At 38.0% G+C, this 27,750-nt stretch overlaps 1 protein-coding gene across 2 annotated transcripts; it reads left to right on the top strand.

The window, feature by feature from the left end:
- Nucleotides 1-226: 226 nt before the first annotated feature.
- On the top strand, nt 227-27,353 carry LOC149820642 (uncharacterized). 2 transcript variants are annotated; one of them, XM_089982735.1, is made up of 13 exons: nt 227-766; nt 2,223-2,634; nt 2,922-3,558; nt 5,649-5,689; nt 5,953-6,021; nt 6,287-6,387; nt 7,257-7,335; nt 25,215-25,313; nt 25,387-25,455; nt 25,574-25,623; nt 25,728-25,809; nt 26,666-26,760; nt 26,836-27,353. In XM_089982735.1, exons 1-13 carry the CDS (start codon nt 360-362, stop codon nt 26,933-26,935), a joined length of 2,241 nt encoding a protein of 746 aa, XP_089838861.1. In that variant the 5' UTR covers nt 227-359; the 3' UTR covers nt 26,936-27,353. The 2 variants fall into 2 exon arrangements, with proteins under 2 accessions (XP_089838861.1, XP_089838862.1); XM_089982736.1 differs by lacking the exon at nt 26,836-27,353 and having other exon boundaries at nt 26,666-26,764.
- Nucleotides 27,354-27,750: the final 397 nt, after the last annotated feature.

Raw genomic sequence — 27,750 nt, 5'->3', positions numbered from 1 at the left:
ATGTTTAATTGGAGCAACTTGGGTGGCAGACAACACAAAAGGTAAGAGAGAGAAAGAGACACTGAGCTCACGTTGAGAGAGATAGGTTGAGATAGATTGCTGCATTAAGTAACTCCCATAGTCACAGGCTCCTTGCCACCTTGGGTGTTAATCACGGCACGCTCACCAACGTTTATTTGGAGCAACTTGGGTGGCAAACAAAAAAGGTTAGAGAGAGAGAGGCCAAACCAAGCGAGGAGGGCAAGGAAGATACCAGTGACGGAAGACAATCCATGACCATTGTTACCACTTCCTCACCATTCTGAAAGCAAAGAAGGGGAGCCCCCAGTAGTACGGAAGAGAGTTTTTCGGTTTCTTTCATGGGAACTCCAGCAGAGAATCTGCTGAAGAAAATCCAAGAACTCGAAGCCGGGCAAGCTCAGCTGAAGCAGGAGATATCCAAATTGATGGTCACCAAGGAGGAGCCACAGCACCAGCAACCTGGCCACCATCACCACCATCAAAGATCTCAATCCGTGTCGCCGCAGAGGTCGAGATTGCCGAGCTTGAATCGAAGGGCGGCCGACGATTTCCATCCAAGGAAAGGGCATTCTTCTTCTGTTCGGCATTCTCTTCCGCATAGCCAGAAGGGAGATTCTCCTCCGCTCCCTTCTGGAATCGAATATAGGGCAGCTGTTAAGTTCGCGAGCAAGCATTGTCTGAACATCCTGCAGTCCATGGGTCAGTCGGTTCATATATTCGATCTCTCCGGCCGGATAATTTACTGGTTAGAGCTCTTGATTCACAGTCTCCTTTCTTGCTTTTACTGCGTCGTTTGATTGCTTCGAAAGGGTTAGAGTTTTGGGTGCTTCGGAATTGATGGTTTGGTTTGAACTACTTTGCAACAGAGATATATAACTCTGATTTTGTTGTAGATTTTTTAGTGGAAATTATATTGTTGGTCATTGCTGGGTATCTCTCGTTCGTCTCTGTTTGTTGAACTAATTCAATCTTTTGAAGTGTGTAGTCGATTTAGATATTGGGTCACTCTGAATGAGCAGTTGTTTTATTCTATGGCCTGCCACGGTTGCTGTTTTTCTTTTTATGGCGAGGAACCCTCGCCAAGAACTGGGTCACTTAGTGGGTTCGCCTCCCTGCGAGGTAAACCCCAGGTGGGGTCATCGACACCCAAGTCCCTTACGGTGCCCACCAGTTAAAGGCCCAGTGGGAGTCGAACATGGGACAAAGAGGTCAGCACCTTCTTCCCAGGCCCGCTACCACTCGGGCTAATGCCACCAAGATGGTATAATGATGACTCAGCCTGAATGAACCACTGTTCATTTAATTGAGTTATTAATCTCATATATCTTTTGCTTATATTGAGATTATTGGATTAGGAAAACGTAGTTTTTCAACAATTATTTCAAGAACTGTTCACTCTGCAATTCTGATGTCAATTCTTTTACCGCAATTAGTGTCTTATTAGGTGTATTTTGCGTTGCCATTCTATGAATCAATCCTTACATCTACAACTAGTGGAGTGACAGCCAGTTCTGGTATGTTGGGAAATATTATTAATGCTAAACTCAATGCTTACATTGCATTCATTGGTAAAAGAGTACTTGAATAAACATTAAAGAAGGTGGTACCTGAGGGATAGCAAGTATCAGAATATTCATTCCATAAGTACTTCTTTTGTGAAGAACCAAATATATTAACCATCTAGACAAGATTTGTTTTTGAGAGTTAGAAGTAAACCTGGTCCTATCTGTGGCTGACAGGAAGGAATCCTGTGTCATAGCTGTCACGGTGCATTGCAAATATATCCATATCACCCTTGATTGATTAGATTACATTCATGTTCAACTGTTGGTGTCGTTTCTATGGTATGTGATGCTGGTTTGGAATTTGGATGCACTTTGGACTTCATCATCGTCCTTATATCAGGCTAATAGTTTTTGGCTGAATAGTTTCCATTAATGGAATTTAGTGCATTTGGGAGTCTTTTAATAGTTTAAGTTTATTAGAATTCTATTAACTGGTATATATACGAGGCCTTTGTTTGATGTTTCATTTTTTTTTAGTTTAGTGTGTCGGAGACTCAGAAAACATCCTTAACACTGCAAATCTAAACAGTTGGAATTACTGTTTCTGATTTTTTTTGGATCTCAGTGTGGAACAAATTTTTTTCCCATTATGGTTTATTTAATGTGTTCATGCTCCTAAAATATTAGCTGTTTCAGGAACAGGACTGCAGAAAATCTCTATGGTTATTCCTCATCAGAGGCACTTGGCGAGGATGCCATTGAGCTACTTGTTGATATCTCTGACTTTGATATTGCAAATCACATAATTAACCGGATAAAAATGGGGGACAGCTGGTCTGGTCTGTTTCCAGTCAGGAAGAAGTCAGGGGAGCGGTTTTCATCTATTGCTTCCTATACTCCACTCTATGATGATGGTAGTCTAATTGCAATTATTTGTGCCTCAAATGATATGCGCCCCTTCGAGGAAAATGCAGTTGCACTGAATAATTCTAGGCCTTCTGCATCTGATTCCAGCCATGGTCGGTGTAGAAGCATTTTCACAAACAAGTTTGGTGTTGATTCTCAGCAACCACTTCAAGCTGCGATTGCATCCAAGATATCAAATTTGGTGAGCCTAGCAGACTAGTGCACATGCAGTCATGCACACACAAACACACACAGGCACAGTGTCTGTAATCATGTATACATATAAGCATATATGTGCGCACATGTACATACATATGAATATGTATGTGTATGCATTTGCATTCATGTACTTACGTCTCTATGTGTGTGCTTATGTACGTGCATGGCATTCACATGCATGTGCTGGTACATGTGTACGACATTCTCAGAATTATCCAAACGAGTACACAAAGGATACTTTTAATTCTGATATTTGGTTCACTGGAGCAGGCTTCTAAGGTGACAAACAAAGTCCGTTCACATATACGAGCAAGTGAGAACACTGCAGAATGTGAAGGCGGGGCTGTGAATGCCCAGATATCCGATCATGGGTGTTCCGATGCATCAAGTGGAGCCAGTACACCAAGAGGTGATGTTCCACAATCACATTTTGGTGTGTATACTCCTGCAGGTCCAGGGAAAAGCTCTCCGGGAAAAGGTCATAGAGGTTTTAATGAGGAAGGGGATGGGAAAGGTGGTATTCACAAAATCGTAACTTCAAAAGCAGAGGTATGGATTGCAAAGAAGGGGATATCGTGGCCTTGGAAAGGAAATGAACATGGTGGAATGGAGTCAAAGTCTTGCATTTCTTTCCCTCAGTTAAATAGTGACCAGGAAAATGACTTGAGTCATCATAAGGCATGCAAAATTTATGTTTCTTCTGAGATCCAGGCTATTGGCAATAATAGGCAGAGCAACAATGATGCTACGGGATCATGGTCTTCCTTGAATGTCAACAGCACAAGTAGTGTTAGCAGCAATGGGAGTACAAGTAGCAGTGCTATACAAAAGGCGGATGCAGAAACTGATTGCTTAGACTATGAGATTCTGTGGGAAGACCTAATAATCGGGGAACAGATTGGGCAAGGTAAACAGTTTCAGAGAAATCTTTTAGCTGAAAAGGCATCCATGTAAACTTTATTATAGGGAGATGTAATTGTTACAAATCTTGGAACGGTGTCCATGTTTATCATGTTATCTTATTTTTTGTCCTGGTGATTTGGACATAAATCAAAATATAGCATTAGTGTAGTCACTTTTCCCTTGGTTGATCCAATCAAAATCAAAGTTTTATGACTTTGAATGCATCTAGACCTTAAGCTTGATAGGTAGCCTTTAGGTGCTTCACGTCCTAACTGTCTCAAAAGTCTTACCTCAATCCACATGGCTTGCGATGAAAAACTGAATCATAATCAAGTTAGTGAGTCACTAATCAATTGTTGAGTCCTTAATCTTTATTTGAAACTATTCAGGGTCTTCATTATTCTTTTTCATTTTTATGATAGTGTCTGAAATGGAAATTTGGTATTAGCAACTTGTTGGGGATATTGAAAGCAATCAGCTTCTTGGGTAAGTCTTGGTAACTTCAAAGGTATATTTTACCAGGAAAAAATATAAAGAGAAAATAGCTTTTATTAATTTTTTCATATCAATAATACAAAAAATGGAAAAGGATCAAAATGTAAAAAAAGTAAGAATACTATTTTTTTTCAATTGAAAATATCAATATAATAAAGCATCATGAAATATCTCCTTTCTTTGCTATATTCTGAAAACATTTTTAAAAACATTCGCAAAACTTTGTTTCCAAATAACTTGAAAAGGAACATTTTATTCTTGTATGTATATATTTTGTTTTGAATTTTAATATGCATCTAATTGATGTGGGCAGGAATTGGATGTCATCATTTAAATATGAAATAATGGTTTGTTTTCTTAATGAACAATGGCTAGGTTAATCAGGAATGTGTTTAGCTATCCACTTAGGGATGCATGCGGAATCATATCTTATCTTTAAATGGTGAATGGTATATGTGTAGTGTGAGGTGCTTCAACATGTGCTTATTGTTCATGCTGGGAAAGTTTGTTTTTCTCTTCTGATAAATCTTTAAAATTATATTTGTTAGAGAACTTGTGTAATCTTATGAAAGACAGCTAAATTTCAATTGCTTTGTATTTGAGTGTGTGTTGTGTTTTGTGCATGTGCGTCGGGGGTGGGGGGTGGGGGTCATGACATGTTCTTTTCTCGTTACGAACTTGCAAAAGTTTTCTGACTTTATTATTTGTATGAACATGTAATCTAGTTGTAAACGAGGTTCATATGTGTTCCTGAGATCTCTTTCAAGTTTTATGGCATGCTGCAATTGCTTTTGTTTTTTCTGGTTGGATTTCATGACATCATGGTCATTGCCAGTGTTCGAAGAGAACAAACTTGGAAGCATGACTCAAATCTTGAGGCAGCTCAGCCTTTGTAGCACGTTCTTCTTACCAACATGAATATTAAGCTTTCTGCTTGTGTGATGATTATTAATATGGATCCTGCTGCTTTTGCTGCCTATTTATTTTATAGTCACTCATCTATATTTTCAACTTTTGATGTTCATAGTGCTGTTCCCATGGATCTTCCTCATTAATTTGCATTCTCTTTCTTTTTAATCATGTTTCTGTTTTTGGCTTTGAATCTGAATCATCAAATATAGTATAGTATTCTCAGGCAACCAGATTACTCAGTTGTTTTGCTATAGGAAGTTGGAATGCGCTTGATCAAGTGACAGTATTTGTTACCTACTTGGACAACTTGGATGAATTGTAAAATCTCTGATTCTTTCAGTCCAAACCTGTCCGCAAAAATCCACTTGAGTTTCTCATAGACGTCAACATATATTCTGCATGTTTCAATCCTTGGGTGAAACTGTGGAGCAATGGGATCACTTGATCATGTGATCTGTAGCTTAGTCCCATGTTCCAGACCAGGTTTATATTATCTTGAAGTGGATAGTTGTATGTGAATCATTGATGCATGCAGTTTGTGATTCATTTTAAAATGAAAAACTGAGTCAAAAGCTTTTCTTTTTTAATGGTGAGACCCTGAGAACATTGCGGTATTATTACAAGGAATATCTGATATTCATTTACCACTATTTGGTGCCTAATCTGGATTTTTTGATTGTTAAACAGGTTCCTGTGGAAATGTCTATCATGCACTTTGGTATGGCTCGGTATGTGCCTTTTTTTATGTTTATAGGAGGATTTGAGAGGTTTTTTTTTTCAGAGTATATCAATATCGAATGCATGCTTTAATGCTACTCTATCAAACATTTTGGTCTGCAATTTCATGTTTTACATCATTGGGAAGCATATACATATGATATGAATTTGATGGATCTCCTCAGGATTTCCATTTGCTCATCTTGGCATTGTATCTTTGGAGAAAGTCTAATGTTGTTTGTGTTTGGGGAACTGATCATTCCTGCATTTACAGGATGTTGCAGTTAAAGTTTTTGCTAAGCAGGAATATTCCGAGGAAGTCATAGAGTCCTTCAGACAAGAGGTAAAAAGTTGAAAATAATTCTACTTGTCAAGACCTGATTTAGCATTGCCTTTTACTGTTTTGATATGCACATTGGGATTGCATTAGAACAGTCAGGCAAAGTGTACTGATTACTGTCCTTTGCATATAGTTTCCTGTATCCAACTTCTGATGTTCATTTATATATGCTGATGAAATGAATGGAAAATGAAGCACATTGCCATCCTTTTGGGAGCAATTTTTAGTTCTATTTCATGCTAAAGTCTTTCTTTCCCAATTCGTGAAGGTTTCCCTGATGAAGAGGTTGCGGCATCCAAACATCCTACTTTTTATGGGGGCAGTGACTTCTCCTGAACGCCTTTGCATAGTCACGGAGTTCTTGCCACGGTTCGCTCTCTTATTTTTGTATTGCACATGATCAAATACTACATTTTCCACTAGGGCTTCCTTTATGCCATATAGTTTACTTGTATGCACTTTGTAAATATTGTGTGATTTTACTTTGATATTCTTATATTGTCTCCCCCATTTGTGATCTTTGAATGAAATACCTTTAGAAATGCTCGTCTTTCAAATTTTTAATATCAAAATTCTTTGGAGGACCTTTGAATAGCTATATAGTATTGATATTACTGAATTACAAATTCATATAATCTTCTGCCAAGTTATCATAAAATATAAGTCCAGTTTAACAATCACCAATCTCACATTTGTCTTTCATGGAATTACTAATTAAGAGCATAGGGGAAAACAGAACTGCTGACCTTAAAAGATGACAAAACCAAGCAACTTGACCTTTCTTAGGAAGAGCTCTTAACAAAAGCTTTCTGCTCTTTAATTAAGTGTAGAATGCTAGGTAAAAGCTTTATCATTACTCATCTCAAAATGTCAACAAAGCTCTTTATGGACAAGTGACATGGTGACCTTAAATGAATCACATCTTGTAATCTATTTCCTAGATGTTTATTTTAAGCATTTTAGTTTCTTATGCACTTTTGGAAAGGGAAAGAACAATAAATGCATTTGTCCTTTCTATAATTATCTGGAGTTTTACATTTAAACAACATACATAATCGGTCTTTTCAGAAAGATTCAAGAAGACATCAGAGATGCATTTTGTTTGGTTCTTACTCTGACACTACATTATCAATCATGTCTCAGTGTCTTTATTAAAAAGAAGTGAACATAAAATAACTGAGTTTTGCAGTATGCATATATTGACTTTCGTTTTCTTAATCTGTTTTTTCCAAATGCAGTGGAAGTTTATTCCGCTTGCTCCAGAAAAGCACTGTTAAGCTGGATTGGAGACGGCGTGTTCACATGGCATTGGATATTGTGAGTTAATCTTTTTATGTTTATCATTCTGCAAGTATGAAAGTTCCAGAAAAGTCTGCTATTTCTCATGTGGCAGATTTACCTCATCATTATCATATACCGCAAATAACTACTTTTACATGTTTTCTTTTCATGTCATATCTGCAACGAGTATATTGTCTAGAAAATATCAAACATTCATCCACAAAAGGAATGGTCTCATGGGAGGAGATATGTTCAAAGTTTAGAACAATCCTATGAACTCAAACCATTTTTATGTGTCATTATAGCTCAAATCTTGCAGAAATAAGTAGTGTATGTGAAAAAGGTGAATAATGTTTCGGGTCTGGATCCTGTACCAGACCCGAATTCACTATTCACCTGCCCAGACTCGAGTTCATTCCTGTGTAAGTGTATAGGCTTGTTTTATATTTGTATCCGGGTTCGGATATTACACCAAACCCGACCCGACCCACTGTGTATACTTAAGTATATTAATACCAACATTAGGTCACGATTTCTTAAGTGAAATCGTGACAGCCGCAGTCGATATTTGCATTCCCCTTATCGTCCCTCGTCTCTCTCTCTCCCTTTTTTCTGTTTTCTCTCTCTCTCTCTTAATGCAGGTACAAATGAAAATCTAACATGGTATTAGAGCGTAGATCCATCTAGAGGCAAAAAGAAGGTTCTGGCTCGTGACAAAGATCAGAAATTTTGAGGTTTTCGCTTCTCTTCCTCTTTCTGTTCTCCTTCGTCTCCTCTTTTTCTGTTTGTTCCTCTTTCTGAAACTCCCTGTGTACTCACACCTCACGTGAGTTCTCCCTTTGTGAATCTGTGATTCACGTGAACCCTATTCACGTGAATCCAGATCGTGGATGGACAACAACATTTCACGTGAACTGGTTCACGTGAGGCATCAAGTTTCTCCCAGCCATTAAACTCGTGAATTGATTCACGTGAGTCATTAAATTTATCCCTATTGATTATTTGATTCCATTTTATTCTACCTTCTCCAAAGTTTATCTCTGTATATTCGGATGCTATAATGTTTCTCTTGATTCCTTGTGTCTGCTGTGCATTATAATCCCTCATTTTTTACTGTACCAGCAAAAAAAACAAAAAGGAAAAAGGGATACTTAACGTGTGATTTTTTTTTAGTAAGTCTTCTTCTAAAGTTCAAGTTCCTTCATTCTCTGAATTTAACAGTCTGTGATCCTCTGACAGCCGCCGAAAAAAAAAAGTGTTGAACGAGGGTTGAACATTTCTGTTGATTCTTATTCTCTATGGATCCCTATCACTCTCAATCAAATATTTCTTCAAGTTTTCTCAACCAGCTTGTTTCTGAGAAGTTGAATACCTCAAATTTCTTGCTCTGGAAGAGGCAAATTATTCCTTTCATAAGGAGTCAAGGTCTCTTAGGCCACCTGGATGGAACCACTCCAGTTCCACGAGAATTTATTCTGAGAGAAGAAAAAGATGATAAAGGGGCGAGTTCAATCGTGTATATCAAGAATGCTGAGTTTCACAATTGGGAAAGAAAAGACCAATCAGTTGTTGCATACATCACATCAACCCTATCTCAAGAGATCCTTCTTGTCATTCCTGACAATTGTACAACTCTACAACTCTGGGAACGACTGGTTCAGACGTATTCGCAGGTTTATCAAGCAAGAGTAGTTTTTCTAAAAAGGGAATTTCAATTGTTAAGAAAAGATTCCATGACCATCATGGAATATTTGAACAAGATAAATGTCATCACAGATCAACTTGCTGTTATAGGGTGTGCCATTAATGATAATGATATGGTGCAACAAACCCTGAGTGGATTGGGATCTGACTACAATATGATAGTCACTTCACTATTGTGCCTACGTGTTCTTCCTACCTTTGATGAGCTACGAGCCAAATTAATCCAATATGAAATGACTCTGAAGGGATTCTCTGAAGAAACTCATAATCATTCAAATTTTCAAGAAGTTTTTGCTACAGGAGTGACTTATGGTAGAGGACGGGGACGAGGAGGACAAGGGCGAAGTGGACACGGAGGGCGTGGTTTACTTCCCACTCCAAATATGTTTACTCATGCGCAGGGAACAAGATCCATCCCTACTTGCTTCCTTTGTAACAAAAAGGGGCACATCAAGGCGAATTGTTGGCATAATCTAGAGAATAAAGGAAAGAGTCCACAGATAGAAACCAAGAGAAAATTCACAAATACCAGAGACAGTGGAGAGATTAAAGATTTGTTGATATCTGCCTTGTCAGAGTTAAAATTGAAGCAGAGTGATGAAGGCACTTGGTTTGTTGATTCCGGGGCAGCGACTCATGTGATAGGCGATGCAGATAAAATTTCTAATCCTATTCCTTATTTTGGAAAAAGTAAGATTGTCACTGGAGATGGATCCCACCATCCTGTTTCTCATGTTGGAAAGACTGTCATTCCCATGTCACATTTCACTCTTACTCTTTCTGACGTTCTTCATGCTACAGACATTAAGAAAAATATTGTCTCTGTCTCCAAACTTATTGATGATAATAATGCTTCAGTTGAATTCACTCCCTTCTCTGTGCAGGTCAAGGACCTACGCACGAGGGAAACATTCGCTGAAGGAAAGAGACGAGGCAACGTGTATGTCTTTGAAGAAGCTCCATGTCATGATGTTCGCTCTTTTCACCTGATTTCGAAGCCTCCATCAGAGTCGTGTTCATCCTCTTCTGCTAGTGTTTTTAGTATCTCTGAATGTAATAAGCCATTTTTATGGCATAGTAGGTTAGGACATTGTGGGAGTCATTTTATTGAGAAACTTGTTTCTAATAATCTCATTCCAAAAGAAAGTCTTAATGGGGATGAGAGCAGTCATAAATGTTTCAGTTGTCTTTTATGCAAGAGTCATGTATTGCATTTCCATTTCATTAATAAGAGAGCTTCAAAACCTTTTGAGATTATTTGTTTTGATGTGTGGGGACCTGCCCCAATTGTCTCTGGGTCTGGAAGCAGATATTATCTAATCTTTGTTGATAGTTATTCTCAATACACTTGGATATATTTCATAAAAAATAAGTCAGAAGTCTTCTCTTTGTTTCAAAGTTTTCTTTCTTTGGTCAAAAACCAATTTTCTGAGTCCATTCAGTTTTTCCAATGTGATGGAGGTGGGGAATTTTCATCCCGTGATTTTATTTCTTTTTTTCGAAATAACGGAATAGGAAGAAGCGACGCGTCACACCGGCGCCCGGGTGTGGTGTCAAATAGGCAAGGGTTCCCTCACTTTGTTGGACGGGTGGGGGTAAAGAAGTTAGTCCAAGACCATAAAATTAGGTTAGCCACTTGGAACATAGGGTCTTTAACTGGTAAGTTGGTAGAGTTAGTAGATGTTATGTGTAGGAGAAAGATTGATATTTTATGTCTTCAAGAGACCAAATGGGTAGGTGAGAAAGCTAAAGTGATAGAACCTTGGGGATATAAGATTTGGTATACAGGAATAAATAGGAATAGGAATGGAGTAGGGATTGTTATGAGTCGTCAGTTTATAGATAATGTAGTTGAGGTCCGTAGGAAGGGTGATAGAATTTTACTTATTAAATTAGTATTAGGTACGGATATTATTAATATTATTAGTGTTTATGCACCTCAAGTAGGTTTAGATGATTCCATTAAGCATCAATTTTGGGAAGATTTAGATGGAGTAGTACAAGAGACATCTTATGGAGAAAAGCTTTTCATCGGCGGTGACCTTAATGGACATGTAGGCATTAGTAGGGGATGGATTTGAGAATATCCATGGAGGCTATGGTATAGGAGAAAGAAATGAAAGTGGAGAAAGGATTTTAGATTTTTGTTTGTCCTATGATATGATCTTAGCAAACACTTGGTTTAGGAAGAGGGAGTCTCACCTAGTAACATTTAAAAGTGGGGTTAATACGAGTCAGATAGATTTTTTCCTACTTAGAAAGAGAGATAGGGGTTGTTGCATCGATTGTAAGGTTATACCAGGAGAAAGTGTAGCTACACAACATAGAGTCTTAATTTTAGATATTAGAATTATACAATGCCGCAAAAGGGATAGACATAGGATAGATCCTAGAATTAAGTGGTGGGCACTGAAAGGAGCTAAACAAGGAATGTTTGTAGAGCAGGTAGTTAAGGAAGTTGATTGGTGTCTCGAGGAGGATTCAGAATCAATGTGGAATAAGATAGCGGGTGGTATGAGAAAAGTAGCTAAGGAGGTATTGGGTGAGTCTAAAGGCGGTGCACCACTAGGTAAGGATACATCATGGTGGAACGAGGATGTCAAATTAGCTATTAAGGTTAAAAGAGAGTGTTATAGAAATCTAAGTAAGAGTCGTGATAATGAGAATTTGGAGAAGTATATGATAGCAAAGAAGGAAGCTAAAAAAGTTGTTTGAAACGCGAGGGCTAAGGTATATAAGGAGGTTTATGACAAGTTGGATACCAAAGAAGGCGAGAAGGATATTTATAGGCTTGCAAAGATGAGAGATAGGAAATCGAAGGATTTGGGTATGGTTAGATGTATCAAAGATGAAACACAAAGGGTTTTAGTCAAAGATGAGGAGATTAAGGAGAGATGGAAAGATTATTTTGATAAGCTATTTAATGATAGTCATGCTCAAGATCTTGGAGACTTCTCCATTCCTTTTCATGAGATAAATCGTGACTTCATACGTAAGATTCAAAAGAAAGAAATTGCAGAGGCTTTGAAGAAAATGAAATCAAGAAGGGCAGTTGGCCCGGATGGTATACCTATCGAGGCTTGGAAATGCTTGGGAGAGAAAGGTTTAGAATGGTTGACAAATCTTTTTAACTTGATTTGGCGAACAAATAAGATGCCTAATGAGTGGAGGAAGAGTACTTTGGTGCCTTTATATAAGAATAAGGGTGATATACAAGATTGCACAAACTATCGTGGTATAAAACTCATGAGTCATACTATGAAACTTTGGGAGAGGGTGATTGAGTCTAGGTTGAGGAAGGTTGTCATGGTATCGGAGAATCAATTTGGTTTTATGCCTGGAAGATCAACTATGGAAGCTATACATCTTCTTAGACAACTTATTGAAAGATATAGAGAGAGGAACAAAGATTTGCATATGGTTTTTATTGATTTAGAGAAGGCATACGATAGAGTACCTAGGGACGTTCTCTGGTGGACAATGATGAAGAAAGGTGTTTCTCTCAAGTACATTAGTATAATTAAAGATATGTATGAAGGAGTAGTAACCAATGTCCGCACTTGTGGAGGGGTGACAACCAATTTTTCGATAACGGTTGGGTTACATCAAGGATCTGCTTTAAGCCCTTTCCTATTTGCGATAGTGATGGATGAGCTTACGAGATCAATTCAAGAAAATGTACCGTGGTGTATGTTGTTTGCTGATGATATTGTTTTGATTGATGAGTCTAGAGCTGGGGTTAATGCTAAGTTAGAATTATGGAGACAGACATTGGAAGCTAGAGGTTTTAAGTTGAGTAAGAGTAAGACTGAATATATGGAATGTCGGTTTAGTAAGCAACGAAGTAGTGATGGGAGTGTAGTGAAGCTTGGTGAGCAAGATATACCGGTGAATGATTATTTCAAATATTTGGGATCCATCATTCAAAAGTATGGAGAAATTGATGGAGATGTAAATCATAGGATAAAGGTTGGGTGGATGAAATAGAAAAGTGCTACTGGAGTGCTGTGCGATCGTAGAATGCCATTGCGGTTGAAGGGAAAGTTTTATAGGACGACTATTAGACCCGCTTTACTATATGGTACGGAATGTTGGGCTGCCAAGAGACATCATATTCAAAAAATGAGTGTAGCTGAGATGCGGATGCTTAGATGGATGTGTGGAAATACAATAAAAGATATGATTCGTAACGAAGAGATACGTAAGAAGGTAGGTGTTGCACCCATTGAAAATAAGATGCGAGAGAATCGTTTACGGTGGTTTGGACATATTCGGCGAAGGCCTAATGATGCTCCAGTTAGAAGGTTGGAGAAATGGGAAAATATATTAGTTAAAAGAGGTCGGGGTAGGCCTAGGAAGACTTGGATGGAGATGATAGGAAAGGATATGAATGCTTTGAACCTCACCGAGGACATGGCGTTGAATAGAAATGATTGGAGGAAAAGGATTCATGTGGAAGACCCAAAATGAATTTCTTTTTTGGTTCATATCGCTGACCCCAATTGTTTTGGGATGAAGGCGTAGTTGTTGTTGTTGTTGAACGGAATAGGAAGAAGGGTGTCCTGCCCTCACACTCCTCAACAAAATGAGATTGCTGAACGAAAACATAAACATATCGTTGAAAGTGTCATGAGTATGCTTCATGACAACAATCTTCCCATCAACCTATGGACAGAAGCTTTTCATTCTGCCGTGCATGTGATAAATAGATTGTCGATGGTCGTTCTGGAAAACAAGTCTCCTTATCACTGTCTCTTTGGAGCTCATCCTAGTTATCATGATCTGCGTGTTTTTGGATGTGTTTGCTATGTCGATGATATTGTTATCACAGGAAACTCTACCGTCCACATCCAAGAAGTAAAAGACTTACTAGGTCAGAGGTTCAAAATGAAAGATCTTGGAGCTCTACGCTATTTTCTTGGTGTTGAAGTTGATAATCAGACTCATAGCTTGACACTCACTCAACACAAGTACATTGTGGATGTTCTCCGCAAGGCAGGCATGCAAGACTGCAAACCTCTGGGAACTCCGAGTGTGCTTCATCAAAAACTTAGCGTCCACGGTCTATGGAGCAACCCCCTGGATATCAAGAACAAAATTGTAAAACCCATGTGTGCAGGTTAAAGAGAGCTATCTATGGTCTGAAGCAAGCATCTTGCTCCTGGTTTGATAGCTTCTCACTAGAGATTCAAAAACATAGATTTTCACGTTCCATACTGGACCACTCATTGTTCATTTTCAGAAGTCAGACTGTGACCACTCTGTTATTAATTTATGTTGATGATATTGTTATCACAGGAAACTCTGCGGCCCACATACAAGAAGTAAAAGACTTACTAGGTCAGAGGTTCAAAATGAAAGATCTTGGAGCTCTACGCTATTTTCTTGGTGTAGAAGTTGATAATCAGGCTCATGGCTTGACACTTACTCAGCACAAATACACCGTTGATGCTCTCCGCAAGGCAGGCATGAAAGACTGCAAACCTCTGGGAACTCCGAGTGTGCTTCATCAAAAACTTAGTGTTGATGATGGAGATCTTTTAAATTATGTATATATATATATATATAATATATATACATATACTTATATATATACATACATATATATATAAGTATATATATATACATATATATATATATATATATATATATTATATACATATTTCTTTTTCTTTTTCTCCAAATACCTAATAGGGGTATTTTGGTAAATCCCCATGTAAACTCCCCCATCTTTTTTTTCTTTTTCTTTTTTTTCTTTACTTTTTGTAAGAGCACAAGGGGCCCCACCCTTCTTGTCGTTGGGGCCCCAACAGTCATATTTATGACCGTTGGGGCTCCCAACGACTAGAAGGGTGCCCCCTTATGGTCCCTTCCTCTTTGCCTCCTCTATAAATAGAGGAGGCTTCCCCTTGTATTAGCATGGGATTTTTTACCCTCTTCTCTCTTTCTTCAATAATATCCAACTTATGACTTTAAGTCATTTTTCCTTTAGTGTGTTATTTGTATACACTTTTAGTGTTTGTGTTCTTGGCTCTTGTTATCACTCTTAGGGAGTGGCTTGTGTTATTGGTGCTTCCGCCCCTCTTCATCTCATGGTATCAAAGCAAGGTTGGTAATCAGGCTTCTCCTTTTTTTATCTTGGGACGTGTGCCTCTCAAGCTTTTGAAGAAAGGAAGAACTATTCGGTACCTATGGAACGTGATTCTAAAGTTGAGCTCTCTTTTAAGCTCAATGGATCCAATTACCTTATCTGGGCATCCGCTATGGAAAATCATCTAAGAGGTAAGAAACTTTGGGGTTTTGTCATGGGAACTACTCCCGAACCCTCTCTTGTTCTCACTAAAATTGAAAATGGGGTTGAAAAGGCTTTAGATGGCGATGAGCGCATCAAAGCTATCAATGATCACCAATCCAAAATTGAGGATTGGGAAAGTAACCATGCTAAAATTTTGGCATGGTTTATGAATAATGTGAACCTCAAAAATTGTGCCAACATTGCTAAATTTAGAAGAGCCAATGAGGCATGGTTCTTTCTTAAGGGTATGTATACCCAAAAGGATCTTGCTAGACAATTTTTTTGTCAAGAAAAAATTCGTTCATCTAGACAAGCGGATATGAGTGTCCGTGACTATTTTAGCTCTTTAACCCCAATTTGGGACGAGCTTGCTCTTCTTGAGCCCAAATGGGTGGCTCCAGAAGATATTGAGTTAAGAAGAGAACAAATTTAAAAGGAGCATTTCTTCCAATTTCTCCATGGTCTTCGACCGGAATTTGAGCAAGTTAGGGCATCCCTTCTCCATAGAAGTAAAACCTTACCCATTGAGGATGCCCTTGCCAAAGTTTGTCAAGAAGAAACTCGACTTGGCCTAAGTATTAAGAGTGATGAAGTTTTGGCCGTTATTAGGCCCGGATCAAATGTAAAAGCATATAGACCTCCCCACTTTAACAAAAATGATAGAAAGGGAGTGATTTGTCACTATTGTAATGAACTGGGACACATTAGACTGGTTTGCCTAAAGCTTAAGGGAAATGTGACCGCGGTTGGAGAAAATTCTCCAAAGAAGGAAGAAGAAAGTGCCAAAGAGGGAGATATCAAAGAAACTCTTAATCATATCTCCGAAGTTCTCCAACATCTTCTCAAGTCTTCTTCATCTTCAACATCCGGAGCCGCGATCGCCTACTCTTCATCACCTCTAGGCATGTGGATACTAGACTCCGATGCTTCTTTTCATATGACATCTCATAAAAACTCTCTTTCTAATGTTTTTTCTGAACCCATATCTTCTTATGTTTCAACGGCCGATGAGACATCTTTAAAAATTGAAAGTATTGGAACACTTGATTTTAAAAATTCTCAAAACTTTTTCGTTCCTTAGGTGAGAGTCGTTCCAAAGATTAATCTAAATCTTTTTTCCGTTTCTCAAATCATCGATCATGGATGCCAAGTCTCCTTCTCACCTAAAGATTGCACCGTGCAGGATCTTCAGTCAGGGAAGCTGATTGGGCAAGGCCATAAAAGGGGTGATCTTTATTTCATGGACTTTTTGACTCTTCCATCAAAGTCATTTTGCAATCTTATAAAGGACAAAAGTATTGGAATTTGGCATGAGAGACTTGGCCATCCAAATTTTGTAAAGATGTCTCTTTTTCCTTTTTTGAACAATACTTGTAAAGATCAACACATGACTTGTAAAGATTGCATTTTTGGGAAATCTAAAGCTATTCCATTTCCTCAAAGAAATTATTTTACCACTCGACCTTTTGAACTTGTGCATTCCGATGTATGAGGACCTTCCCCTATTTTATCCAAAGGAGGATTTTCGTACTATATGGTCTTTATTGATGACTTCACTCGATTTACATGGATTTACTTCTTAAGTCGCAAATCCGAAGTTTTTTCTTTCTTTAAAGAATTCCATGCAATGGTTAAAAATCAATTTTTAGGAAATCTATCAATTCTTAGATCTGATTCGGGAGGCGAATACATGTCCAATGAATTTCAAACCTATTTGAAGGAAAATGGAATTTGCCATCAACGTTCTTGCCCAAACACTCCGCAACAAAATGGTCTTGCGGAAAGAAAGCATAGACACATAATAGAAACCACAAGAACTTTATTAATTTAAAAAAATATTCCAAAATCCTTTTGGGCCGAAGCGGTTCTAACCTCAATATATCTTATCAATAGAATCCCTTCATTTTCTTTGAGAAATCTTTCTCCATTTGAAAAACTTTACAATATGTCTCCCGATTATAAAAGACTAAGAATTTTCGGATGTAAATGTTTTGTTCTAACTCACAAAAATGATAAACTTTCTCCTAGGGCAATTGAATGCATTTTCTTAGGATATGGCAAAAAACAAAAAGGTTATCGATGTTTTGACATACTCAAAAACAAACTTTATATCTCAAAAGATGTCACATTCTTAGAAGAAGAAAATGGTTTTTCGCATAAACCAAATGAAAATATTGATTATTCCTTTTTATTTGACTTATTACCTCAAGAAAACATCATAAATAGTCATGTTGAATCTAGTGAATCTCTCATAGAGGATCATTTTGAACCTTCAATTGATGGCCAAAGTTTAGAAGAAAATATACCAAGACAAACACAAGTCTATTCTAGAAGGAATGAAAGTAATCCTCCTTGTGCCCTTGAAAATTTTTCTCAAAATGAGTCGATTGAAGAATCCTCCCTAAGAAGATCAAATCGTATTTCTAAAATACCAAATAGATTTGTATCTTATGATTCTTTTTCTCTAAATTTTCGGGCATGTCTGCTAGCTCTTCACTTATTTCATGAACCATTTTATTTTAATGATGCTAAACAATATGCTCATTGGAATGAAGCAATGGAACTGAAACTTAATGCACTTAAAAAGACACAAACTTGGGAGATCATTGATCCACCCAATGACAAGAAACCCATTGGATGCAGATGGGTTTTCAAAGTAAAAACAAAGAGTGATGGCTCATTAGAAAGATATAAGGCTAGGCTTGTGGCCAAAGGATATGCCCAAGAGTATGGGGTAGATTATAATGAAACTTTTGCTTCAGTTGCTCGAATGACTAGTGTTCGAGCTCTTATTGCAATAACCTCTATTAAAAAATGGCCAATTTTTCAACTTGATGTCAAAAATGCCTTTTTAAATGGAAATTTAAATGAAGAAGTCTATATGGAACCACCTTCGGGTATGAATTTAAATGGTAAAATTTTAAAATTTAAAAGGCCTTATATAGACTTAAGCAAGCTCCTAAGGCTTGGTATGATAAGTTTAGTAATGTATTAATCAATTTAGGATTTACTTCTTGCTATACTGACACTGCTCTTTTTGTTAAAAAGACAGGTGACTTCATTGTTATTCTTTTGTTGTATGTTGATGATATGATCATTACTGAGAATGACAAAAAGGGGGTAAATGATGTGAAGTCCATGTTAAAAGAAACTTTTGATATGTCTGACCTTGGATTTTTGAGATATTTTTTAGGAATTGAAGTGGCTTACTCCTCGCGAGGATACATCCTATCTCAAATAAAATTAGCTGCAGACATTTGTACCAAGTCAGGAATATCCGATGAAAAGAAAGTTGAGACTCCCAATGTCATCAATGCAAAATTAAGACTTGAGGATGGTGTTCTTCTTGAGGATCCAACCCCCTACCGTCAATTAATTGGATCTCTCACCTATTTATCCATCACTCGTCCAGATATAGCTTATGCAGTTCATGCTGCAAGCCAGTTTCAGCATGCACATACTACAGTTCATATGGCGGCCGTAATGAGAATTGTGCGATACATCAAAAATACCATCTCCAAGGGACTCTTTTTATCCTCTTCCTCATCTCTTGAATTAATTGCTTTTACTGATGCTGACTGGGGAGGAAATCCCAATGATCGTATCTCAATTACTGAACTTTGTATTTTTTTAGGTGAATCTCTTATTTCGTGGAGATGCAAGAAGCAGCAGAAGGTCTCACTATCATCCACTGAAGCTGATTATCGGGTCATGGCAATGACAACTATGGAAATCGTATGGCTCAGAAGTCTCTTTGGTGACATGGGCGTCCTCATTTCCTCTCCCACTAAGCTCTGCTGTGATAACAAAAGTGCGATATACATTGCAAGCAATCATACTTTTCACGAGAGGACCAAGCATATCGAAATGGATTGTCATTATGTTCGAGACGAATACCTCAGAGGAACTATCACATTGCCATATGTCACTTCAGAATATCAATTGACTGACTTCTTCACCAAAGCGCTCCCGACTCCACGATTCATGTTTCTTCTTAGCAAACTTTCGGTTTTCTCCCCGTAAAGTTTGAGGGGGCATGTTAAATTATGTATATATATAATATATATATATACATATACTTATATATATATATACATACGTATATATATAAGTATATATATACATATATATATTATATACATATTTCTTTTTTCTTTTTCTCCAAATACCAATAGGGGTATTTTGGTAAATTCTCATGTAAACTCCCCCATCTTCTTTTTCTTTTTCCTTTTTCCTTTTTCTTTTTTCTTTTTTTTCTTTACTTTTTGTAAGACCACAAGGGGCCCCACCCTTCTTGTCGTTGGGGACCCAACGGTCATATTTATGACCGTTGGGGCTCCCAACGACTAGAAGGGAGCCCCCTTATGGTCCCTTCCTCTTTGCCTCCTCCTCTATAAATAGAGGAGGCTTCCCCTTGTATTAGCATGGGGTTTTTTACCCTCTTCTCTCTTTCTTCAATAATATCCAACTTATGACTTTAAGTCATTTTTCCTTTAGTGTGTTATTTGTATACACTTTTAGTGTTTGTGTTCTTGGCTCTTGTGATCACTCTTAAGGAGTGGCTTGTGTTATTGGTGCTTTCGCCCCTCTTCATCTCATGTGTGATGACCCCACCAGGTATCGATGCATAATAGGAATGTTACAGTACCTCACGTTCACTAGACTTGATATTGTTTATTCAGTCAATCAAGTGTCTTAATTTATGCATGTGCCACGTACTGGACATATGGAAGCTGTCAAGAGAATCCTTAGATATCTGAAAGGGACTATTGGGGATGGATTGACATACTCACCACAGCCATATGGCAAAGATGAGCATAAACTCGCTGTATATTGTGATGCAGACTGGGCAGGAGATCCTGATGAACGAAAATCTACATCAGGATATTGTGTCTTCATTGGAAGAAATTTAGTCTCTTGGAGCAGTAGAAAACAAAAGGCTATCGCTAGATCAAGTATTGAGGCTGAGTATAGATCTATGGTTGCTGCTACTGCCAAATTCACATGGATCAGACATCTACTGACTGAAGTAGGAGAAAAGATCTCCCACACTATCTTGCTATGTGACAACCAAAGTACTATAAACATGTCATTCAATCCAGTACATCACAGTCGTGCTAAGCACATTGAGATTGACCAACACTTTGTTAGACAGAAAGTTGAAGAAAAATAGATTGAGCCTGAGTTCGTCAATATTGAAAGACAAGTTGCGGACCTATTTACGAAAGGGTTAACAAAGGATAGTTTTTGGACGCTTAAAGGCAAGTTGTGCATGGTCCATAACCATGATCAACTTGAGGGGGGGGTGAAAAAGGTAAATAGTGTTTCGGGTCTGGATCCTGTACCAGACCCGATTTCACTCATGCATTAGCCCAGACCCGAGTTCATTCCTGTATAAGTGTATAAGCCTGTTTCTTTTATTTTTTTGTATTCGAGTTCGGATATTACACCTGACTCGACCCACTATGTACACTTAAGTGTATTAATACATGCATTAGGTCACGATTTCTGTTAAGAAGAAATCATGACAGCGCAGTCGACATTTGGATTCCTCTTCTCGTCTCTCTCTCTCTCCCTCTCTTTCTCTGTTTTCTCTCTCTCAATGCAGGTACAAATGAAAATCTAACAAATGTCTCACAAAATCTTATTTTCAACTTGTTAGAGGCTGATATTTTCCTAGGAATCTATGTGAGATGATAATCTCCAACAAGGGTTTCTAGGTCCTTTTCCTAGGAAAGTTTAGCATGCAAGCACACAATCTATCTAGGATTTCTACCTAGTAAAGCAATAAAATAACAAAAAATTTAGCTTTCATATGGGGTTGGAATCACTGAGATCTGACAAACAGTAATTGAGAAATCGTCCAAGAAACGCGACCATGTCAACAGTCAGGCAGGCACCCGAGCACCTACGTCTGAAAAGAAAAAAAAATCAGTTACCTATACTGGAAAACTCAAAAAGCCCTAAAAAGATAGGAAAGCTTGACAACGAGAGCTTTCTAATGATACCAAACAACATGGAATGAATCAACAATTGTGAAGATATGGGCTTGCAAAGTTCTCAAGTCCACACATTACGCTACGGAGGAAAAGTGAACTTTGGATCTCTAATAGATCAAAGACCAAAAACACAAGAAAATACAAAAAAAGAAGGTACTAACCTCGCACTTTGATATCCATGACCTTCAGAAGCTACTATCAATATAAATGTGTTCCACAATGATCGCCATTTTTTGATCCTTTTTTTTGGAAAGATTTTGAAATGGATTTTAAAATAGATATTTGAAAGAGGATTCAGATATAGACTCTTGAGAGATAAGGCTTTCGTTCTTCTAGAACATGTCTTTCCTCTAGCGAGTAGGGATTAAACGATTAAGGGGTGCAACTTTTTGTCTTACGGTTACTGGCATGCGATTTGATGTACCTCAATTGAACTCCTAAAAAAAGGTGAGCTTGATGCTTGATGGTGCGGGGCACCACCAATGCTCGAAAACATGGGAAACAAACAAAGAAATGAGAATTAGAGAAAAACACTTAAATAAATTAAATGAAATATATAAGAGAAAATAAATAAGGAAAAATGCTTACCACGGGCTTTGGAAGCCCTCCTAAGACTGGTTTTGACAAGCACATAATCCAACAGCACCTCCTATAGGGCATGAGCTTAGGGAGGTTCAGGTCCGATAGAGTGGACCCTAGGGCTAGATCTATAACTAATGGGTAGGCTAGATGACTCAACAGAGTGGGGGGCACCTGGACTAAGTCAGACTCTTAATGCGATAGGGCTTCCTCACTCTAGTTCTAGGTGGGTGAAGTGAGAGTTTTAAGTGGGTTTGGATCCTCAAATATGGGATTTGGGTCTAAATGTCTTGATCCAGTTGCTGTACAACAATTTGAATCTGATTATTGGTCATTCTGCATATCAAGCTGTGATTGGTTAAGACTACCAGGCTTATCCTAGTGGATTTAATTATAAACTAAGAAAAGAGGTTTTTGGCAGGCTGATGGGGTCAAATCTCAAGTTTTGGAAGGTTGATTCGTGCAAATCCATGTTATGGAATGTTGGATAAGCCTTATCTTCATTGCCACGTGTTTTCGGTCAAAAAAGGAAGGTTTTGTTTGATGACATGTTGGAGGCTTTAACGACAATATATGAAGCTCTAATAACAAAAGATTTTTTCCATTGTCTGATGGCAATTCATTGACCTCTAACGGCAATTCATGCCTAATGACAATTGACTCTGACGACAGTTCAGTTTTCTTGCTTGTCGCCAAACAAACAAACCTTGACTGCGCTGATAGGCCAACTTTTTTTGGTGGATGTCAGATTGATGTGATTTTTAATGTGCTGGAAAACTAACATCCTTTATTTTAATTCATTTTTTAAGTGCAAACTAAATTCGATCATTTTGATGGTAAAAAATGCACTCAAAATGGGTTCTACCTGAAAAGATAAGTTTTCGACTAAACAAGTTACTTTGTTTCTATCATAACTTCATATCCCAATGTTAGATCAACCTGATTTTTGTCACGTTGGAAAGCTAAGATTCTAGTTTATTTCATCCGTTAAAAATCTTTAGGTTGTCGTTTTAAAGGCCAAAAGTGCAATTGAACCAAAACTTGTCCTATAAAAGACCCAAAATGCCTTGTTTTCAAAAGGGATTCTTGTGGAAAACTATTTTGGTCAAAATTGGGGTGCCTACAACATGAAGCCAAACCCTACGTACTTAACAACCAATCCTGTGTTTCATGCCAGAATGAAACACATAGAGATTGATTACCATTTTGTGAGAGAGTGGGTTATCAAAGGGGAAATAGAAGTTCAGTTCATACTTTCAGAAGATCAAATAGCTGACATACTCACAGAGGCTCTTACAACAACAACAACAACAACTACGCCTTCATCCCAAAACAATTGGGGTCAGCGATATGAACCAAAAAAGAAATTCATTTTGGGTCTTCCACATGAATCCTTTTCCTCCAATCATTTCTATCCAACGCCATGTCCTTGGTGAGGTTCAAAGCATTCATATCCTTTCCTATCATCTCCATCCAAGTCTTCCTAGGCCTACCCCGACCTCTTTTAACTAATATATTTTCCCATTTCTCCAACCTTCTAACTGGAGCATCATTAGGCCTTCGCCGAATATGTCCAAACCACCGTAAACGATTCTCTCGCATCTTATTTTCAATGGGTGCAACACCTACCTTCTTACGTATCTCTTCGTTCCGAATCTTATCTTTTATTGTATTTCCACACATCCATCTAAGCATCCGCATCTCAGCTACACTCATTTTTTGAATATGATGTCTCTTGGCAGCCCAACATTCCGTACCATATAGTAAAGCGGGTCTAATAGTCGTCCTATAAAACTTTCCCTTCAACCGCAATGGCATTCTACGATCGCACAGCACTCCAGTAGCACTTTTCCATTTCATCCACCCAACCTTTATCCTATGATTTACATCTCCATCAATTTCTCCATACTTTTGAATGATGGATCCCAAATATTTGAAATAATCATTCACCGGTATATCTTGCTCACCAAGCTTCACTACACTCCCATCACTACTTCGTTGCTTACTAAACCGACATTCCATATATTCAGTCTTACTCTTACTCAACTTAAAACCTCTAGCTTCCAATGTCTGTCTCCATAATTCTAACTTAGCATTAACCCCAGCTCTAGACTCATCAATCAAAACAATATCATCAGCAAACAACATACACCACGGTACATTTTCTTGAATTGATCTCGTAAGCTCATCCATCACTATCGCAAATAGGAAAGGGCTTAAAGCAGATCCTTGATGTAACCCAACCGTTATCGGAAAATTGGTTGTCACCCCTCCACAAGTGCGGACATTGGTTACTACTCCTTCATACATATCTTTAATTATACTAATGTACTTGAGAGAAACACCTTTCTTCATCATTGTCCACCAGAGAACGTCCCTAGGTACTCTATCGTATGCCTTCTCTAAATCAATAAAAACCATATGCAAATCTTTGTTCCTCTCTCTATATCTTTCAATAAGTTGTCTAAGAAGATGTATAGCTTCCATAGTTGATCTTTCAGGCATAAAACCAAATTGATTCTCCGATATCATGACAACCTTCCTCAACCTAGACTCAATCACCCTCTCCCAAATTTCAATATTTCAAAGACAAGCTGAATATTGTGGAGATTATCTTGAGGGTGTGTGTGAAGATTCTAGATACAAATGTCTTGGATCTAGTTGGTTCAGATCAAAACCTTGTCAGCACACGAGTTTTCAGGGAAAGATCTAGAGACTTGGATCTAGAGACTTGGAGACATGCATGGGTAGTATATACATCCAAAAACATTCAGTGAAGAACATCTTCCCCGGACCTGAATATGAAAAGTGAATAAACTAGTCTTACTGGTATAAATTAGTGTCCTTGTCTATCAAAATATTTGACAGATTAAGTCTAAAACTCCACACTTCAGATTTTCCATTTAAAGTGAAATAACAAAATTTATGTGTAAGGAGAGTAATGTGATTGCTGGAAGTACCTATTGGTCTGGGAATTGCCTTTCTATGCTCAAGGCTGATGCTTAGTGTTGCCTGGTCAAGAAAAATCGGACTGTTGACTCAATGGTTTACGTTGACAACTTGCATGTTATGGATCAATAGAAATCCAAGGGTGGCATTGATAATAAAAACATCATAAATTCCTTAACTAAGGTATGTTGTATCCGATTTCCCATGCCTTGGAAATGAAGCAAATGACAACATAAAAACCAACTGTAGAAGTCCATTCATGCTGTATACAAGTCTTAAATCTATCTATTGCTAAAAGTCACTGCATTTCTCATTTTTTTCCAAGCAATCAGAATTATAGTTTTCTTGCTTAGGTGATTTTGGTTTATCTATTTCCAACTCTTGTGCAGGCACGAGGTATGAACTATCTACATCATTGCAATCCACCTATCATTCATCGGGATTTGAAGTCATCAAACTTGTTAGTTGATAAGAATTGGACTGTAAAGGTGTGTTTCATGTCCAAGAATTTACTGCACAATTTGCTTTTTGTGCAGAAATTTTAATTGTTCTGTTGAACAGGTTGCAGATTTTGGTTTATCACGTCTGAAATGTGAGGCATACTTAACAACAAAGACTGGTAAAGGAACGGTATGCACACCAGCTTCTTTATCATTTTCAATGGCATAGAGTCATTTTTCATCCAAATATTCCATCACATTGGCATGAGAGACTTTTTTTCTTTGACAGAATTGTTTTCTGTATGCAGCCGCAATGGATGGCTCCAGAGGTTCTTCGTAATGAGCCCGCAGATGAGAAGTAGGCCCTTCTATCACTCGTCAAGTGTACAAATTAAATTTGTGTTGCTGTCTATAATTCAATCAGTTGTACAAGGTAGTGAATTGTCTTTTCTGATTGTTCAGGTCTGATGTATACAGCTATGGAGTAACACTGTGGGAGCTAGCCACTGAGAAGATTCCTTGGGATAACTTAAATTCAATGCAGGTATATACGCATATAAAGATCTGTTAGTGACTTTCTAGCCAAGTGCTTGTCTATTGTCTCTGTGTTGCTGGAACATCAATGACTGAAATATCTTGTAGAATTTTCAGAGAAAGCAGGTTCTAGATATTCATTCTTCTTCTTCTATACAGCTTGTTTGTTGAAGGAGCAAAGTTATGGTTATAGTGTTTCTCGACTGGTACAAAATTCTAAATGTCTGCCCTGTGTAAACTGGAAATGTTGATATTTGCATGGGCTGTACTTAAAGTAGTTCTGTAGCGCCAGGTGAACAGCCGGCTTTCCAAGATGCTTCGGCAGGATCTATTTACAAATTATGCTTATGTAGTAATTACTTTCAGTGTGTATGTAATCAGTCATTTAATGCATTTGTCATGTCATCCTTCTATGATGATATGCCAGAGTGGGTCAGAAGTAGGTCAGTAATTCAACCCTACCATGACCTGTTTTGACTGAAATATGGACTCTTTATCCCTCATGTGGAAAAGTTAGTTCTGGATCCTGGTGTATCCAATCAGACATCTGTTTTTAAACTTTTTATATTCTGTATTTAGTAGATCAAACTCTGTTAGACCCACTAAACTTGTGAAGAGATGGAATCATCAGCTTGGACTTGGATCTGAATCCATTAATCAGATGTCCCGAATCTTGGACCTGATACAAGCATTTGGTTCTGCAGAGGTTTTGTAGGACATATGTAATTCAGATCCTGGTGAACCGTCCCAGGTGGGACCTGTTTACAGCTCTGTTTACTGATACATCCACTTTTCAAAAATTCATGGTAACTGTCCTATTCTGTGCTCTTGTAAACCTGAACTCCATTAGTGAACAAAATTTGCAGGTGATAGGAGCTGTAGGGTTCATGGATCAGCGGTTAGAGCTTCCAAGTTACTTGGATCCGCAATGGGTTTCAATCATTGAGAGCTGCTGGCGCAGGTAAATTTCATTGCTCTCTAACCAAGTTTGAGTATATTTACCATCAATGACATGTTACTTGCAATCAATATGCAGTGAACCGCAAGATCGGCCAACATTTCAGGAACTATTAGAAAAACTTAAGGAGTTGCAGCAGCAGTATACTGCTCAGGCAACACGTTCTCAACCTTTGTGAAATGTACCTATCTTGAGGAATCCCATTTTTTGGCAGCTAAGCATCTTACCGATATACTTCTGAGGCATACTGAGATCAAATTGAATTTGTGAAGTCAGAGGAAGTTTTTTTATTTTTTATTTCTCCTGGAATTTGTGAAGTCAGAGGGATGCTGAGATTACTGGTGCTGACAGCTACTTTGTCACCGTCCCACATGCAAATATTGAAGTGCACCAGAGGAGCACAATCAGAGAGAGTGTAAGCCATGGGCAAGCGTTATTGGTATTATTTTTCTGTAAGATGTGTGAGCACAAGCAAGTAATTGAGAATGCATGTACTATATAATCATATTTCTGTTTGTCTTTGTAGCTGTATTTCCACTTCAGCTCCTGTTCAAGCAACTTCCACTAGGTGATAGTACTGATTGTAATTTAATGTTTCACATTTTTGTTGGCCAAATGATGTGAATACCAAGGAGAAGGGAATGATTTCAGTGTTATTGACACTTGTTTGTTGTGTTGGTTTCATGAAGTTAGATCATGAGTTTATTCATGTGTACTCATTGTATGCCAGATGGTGTAAGTACTACTTTACTTCAGGGACAAGGAATAGTTTCAGTGCCACAGGGACCTATCTGTTCTGAATTTCATGGAATTTACGACAACCAGCCGACGGCATACCTTGTTATGTGTAATGCAGTTACAGGGAGATGAGAGCACATGAGGTCCGCGAGACCTTGGACCAAAAACTGTCCAAGATACCTTGGATGCCATCCATCATCAAGATGAATGGCATCCAAAAGCTGTCAAAAGGGATGGTACCCACCTAGTTGGGTC

This window comes from Nuphar pumila, chromosome 12 (assembly GCF_984573655.1).
Source record: "Nuphar pumila chromosome 12, dmNupPumi1.hap1.1, whole genome shotgun sequence".
Lineage (NCBI taxonomy): Eukaryota > Viridiplantae > Streptophyta > Magnoliopsida > Nymphaeales > Nymphaeaceae > Nuphar > Nuphar pumila.
Note: the sequence above shows the minus strand (reverse complement) of the source record. Positions and strands in the feature narration are given on the sequence as shown.

What these genes read in the sequence shown, in the direction of transcription:
- LOC149820642 (XM_089982735.1), top strand. Translation starts at nt 360, where the DNA reads ATGGGAACTCCAGCAGAGAATCTGCTGAAGAAAATCCAAGAACTCGAA. An exon ending in TTCACATGGCATTGGATATT is followed by an intron (nt 7,336 to 25,214) that starts GTGAGTTAATCT and finishes ACTCTTGTGCAG; the next exon opens with GCACGAGGTATGAACTATCT. An exon ending in AATGAGCCCGCAGATGAGAA is followed by an intron (nt 25,624 to 25,727) that starts GTAGGCCCTTCT and finishes CTGATTGTTCAG; the next exon opens with GTCTGATGTATACAGCTATG.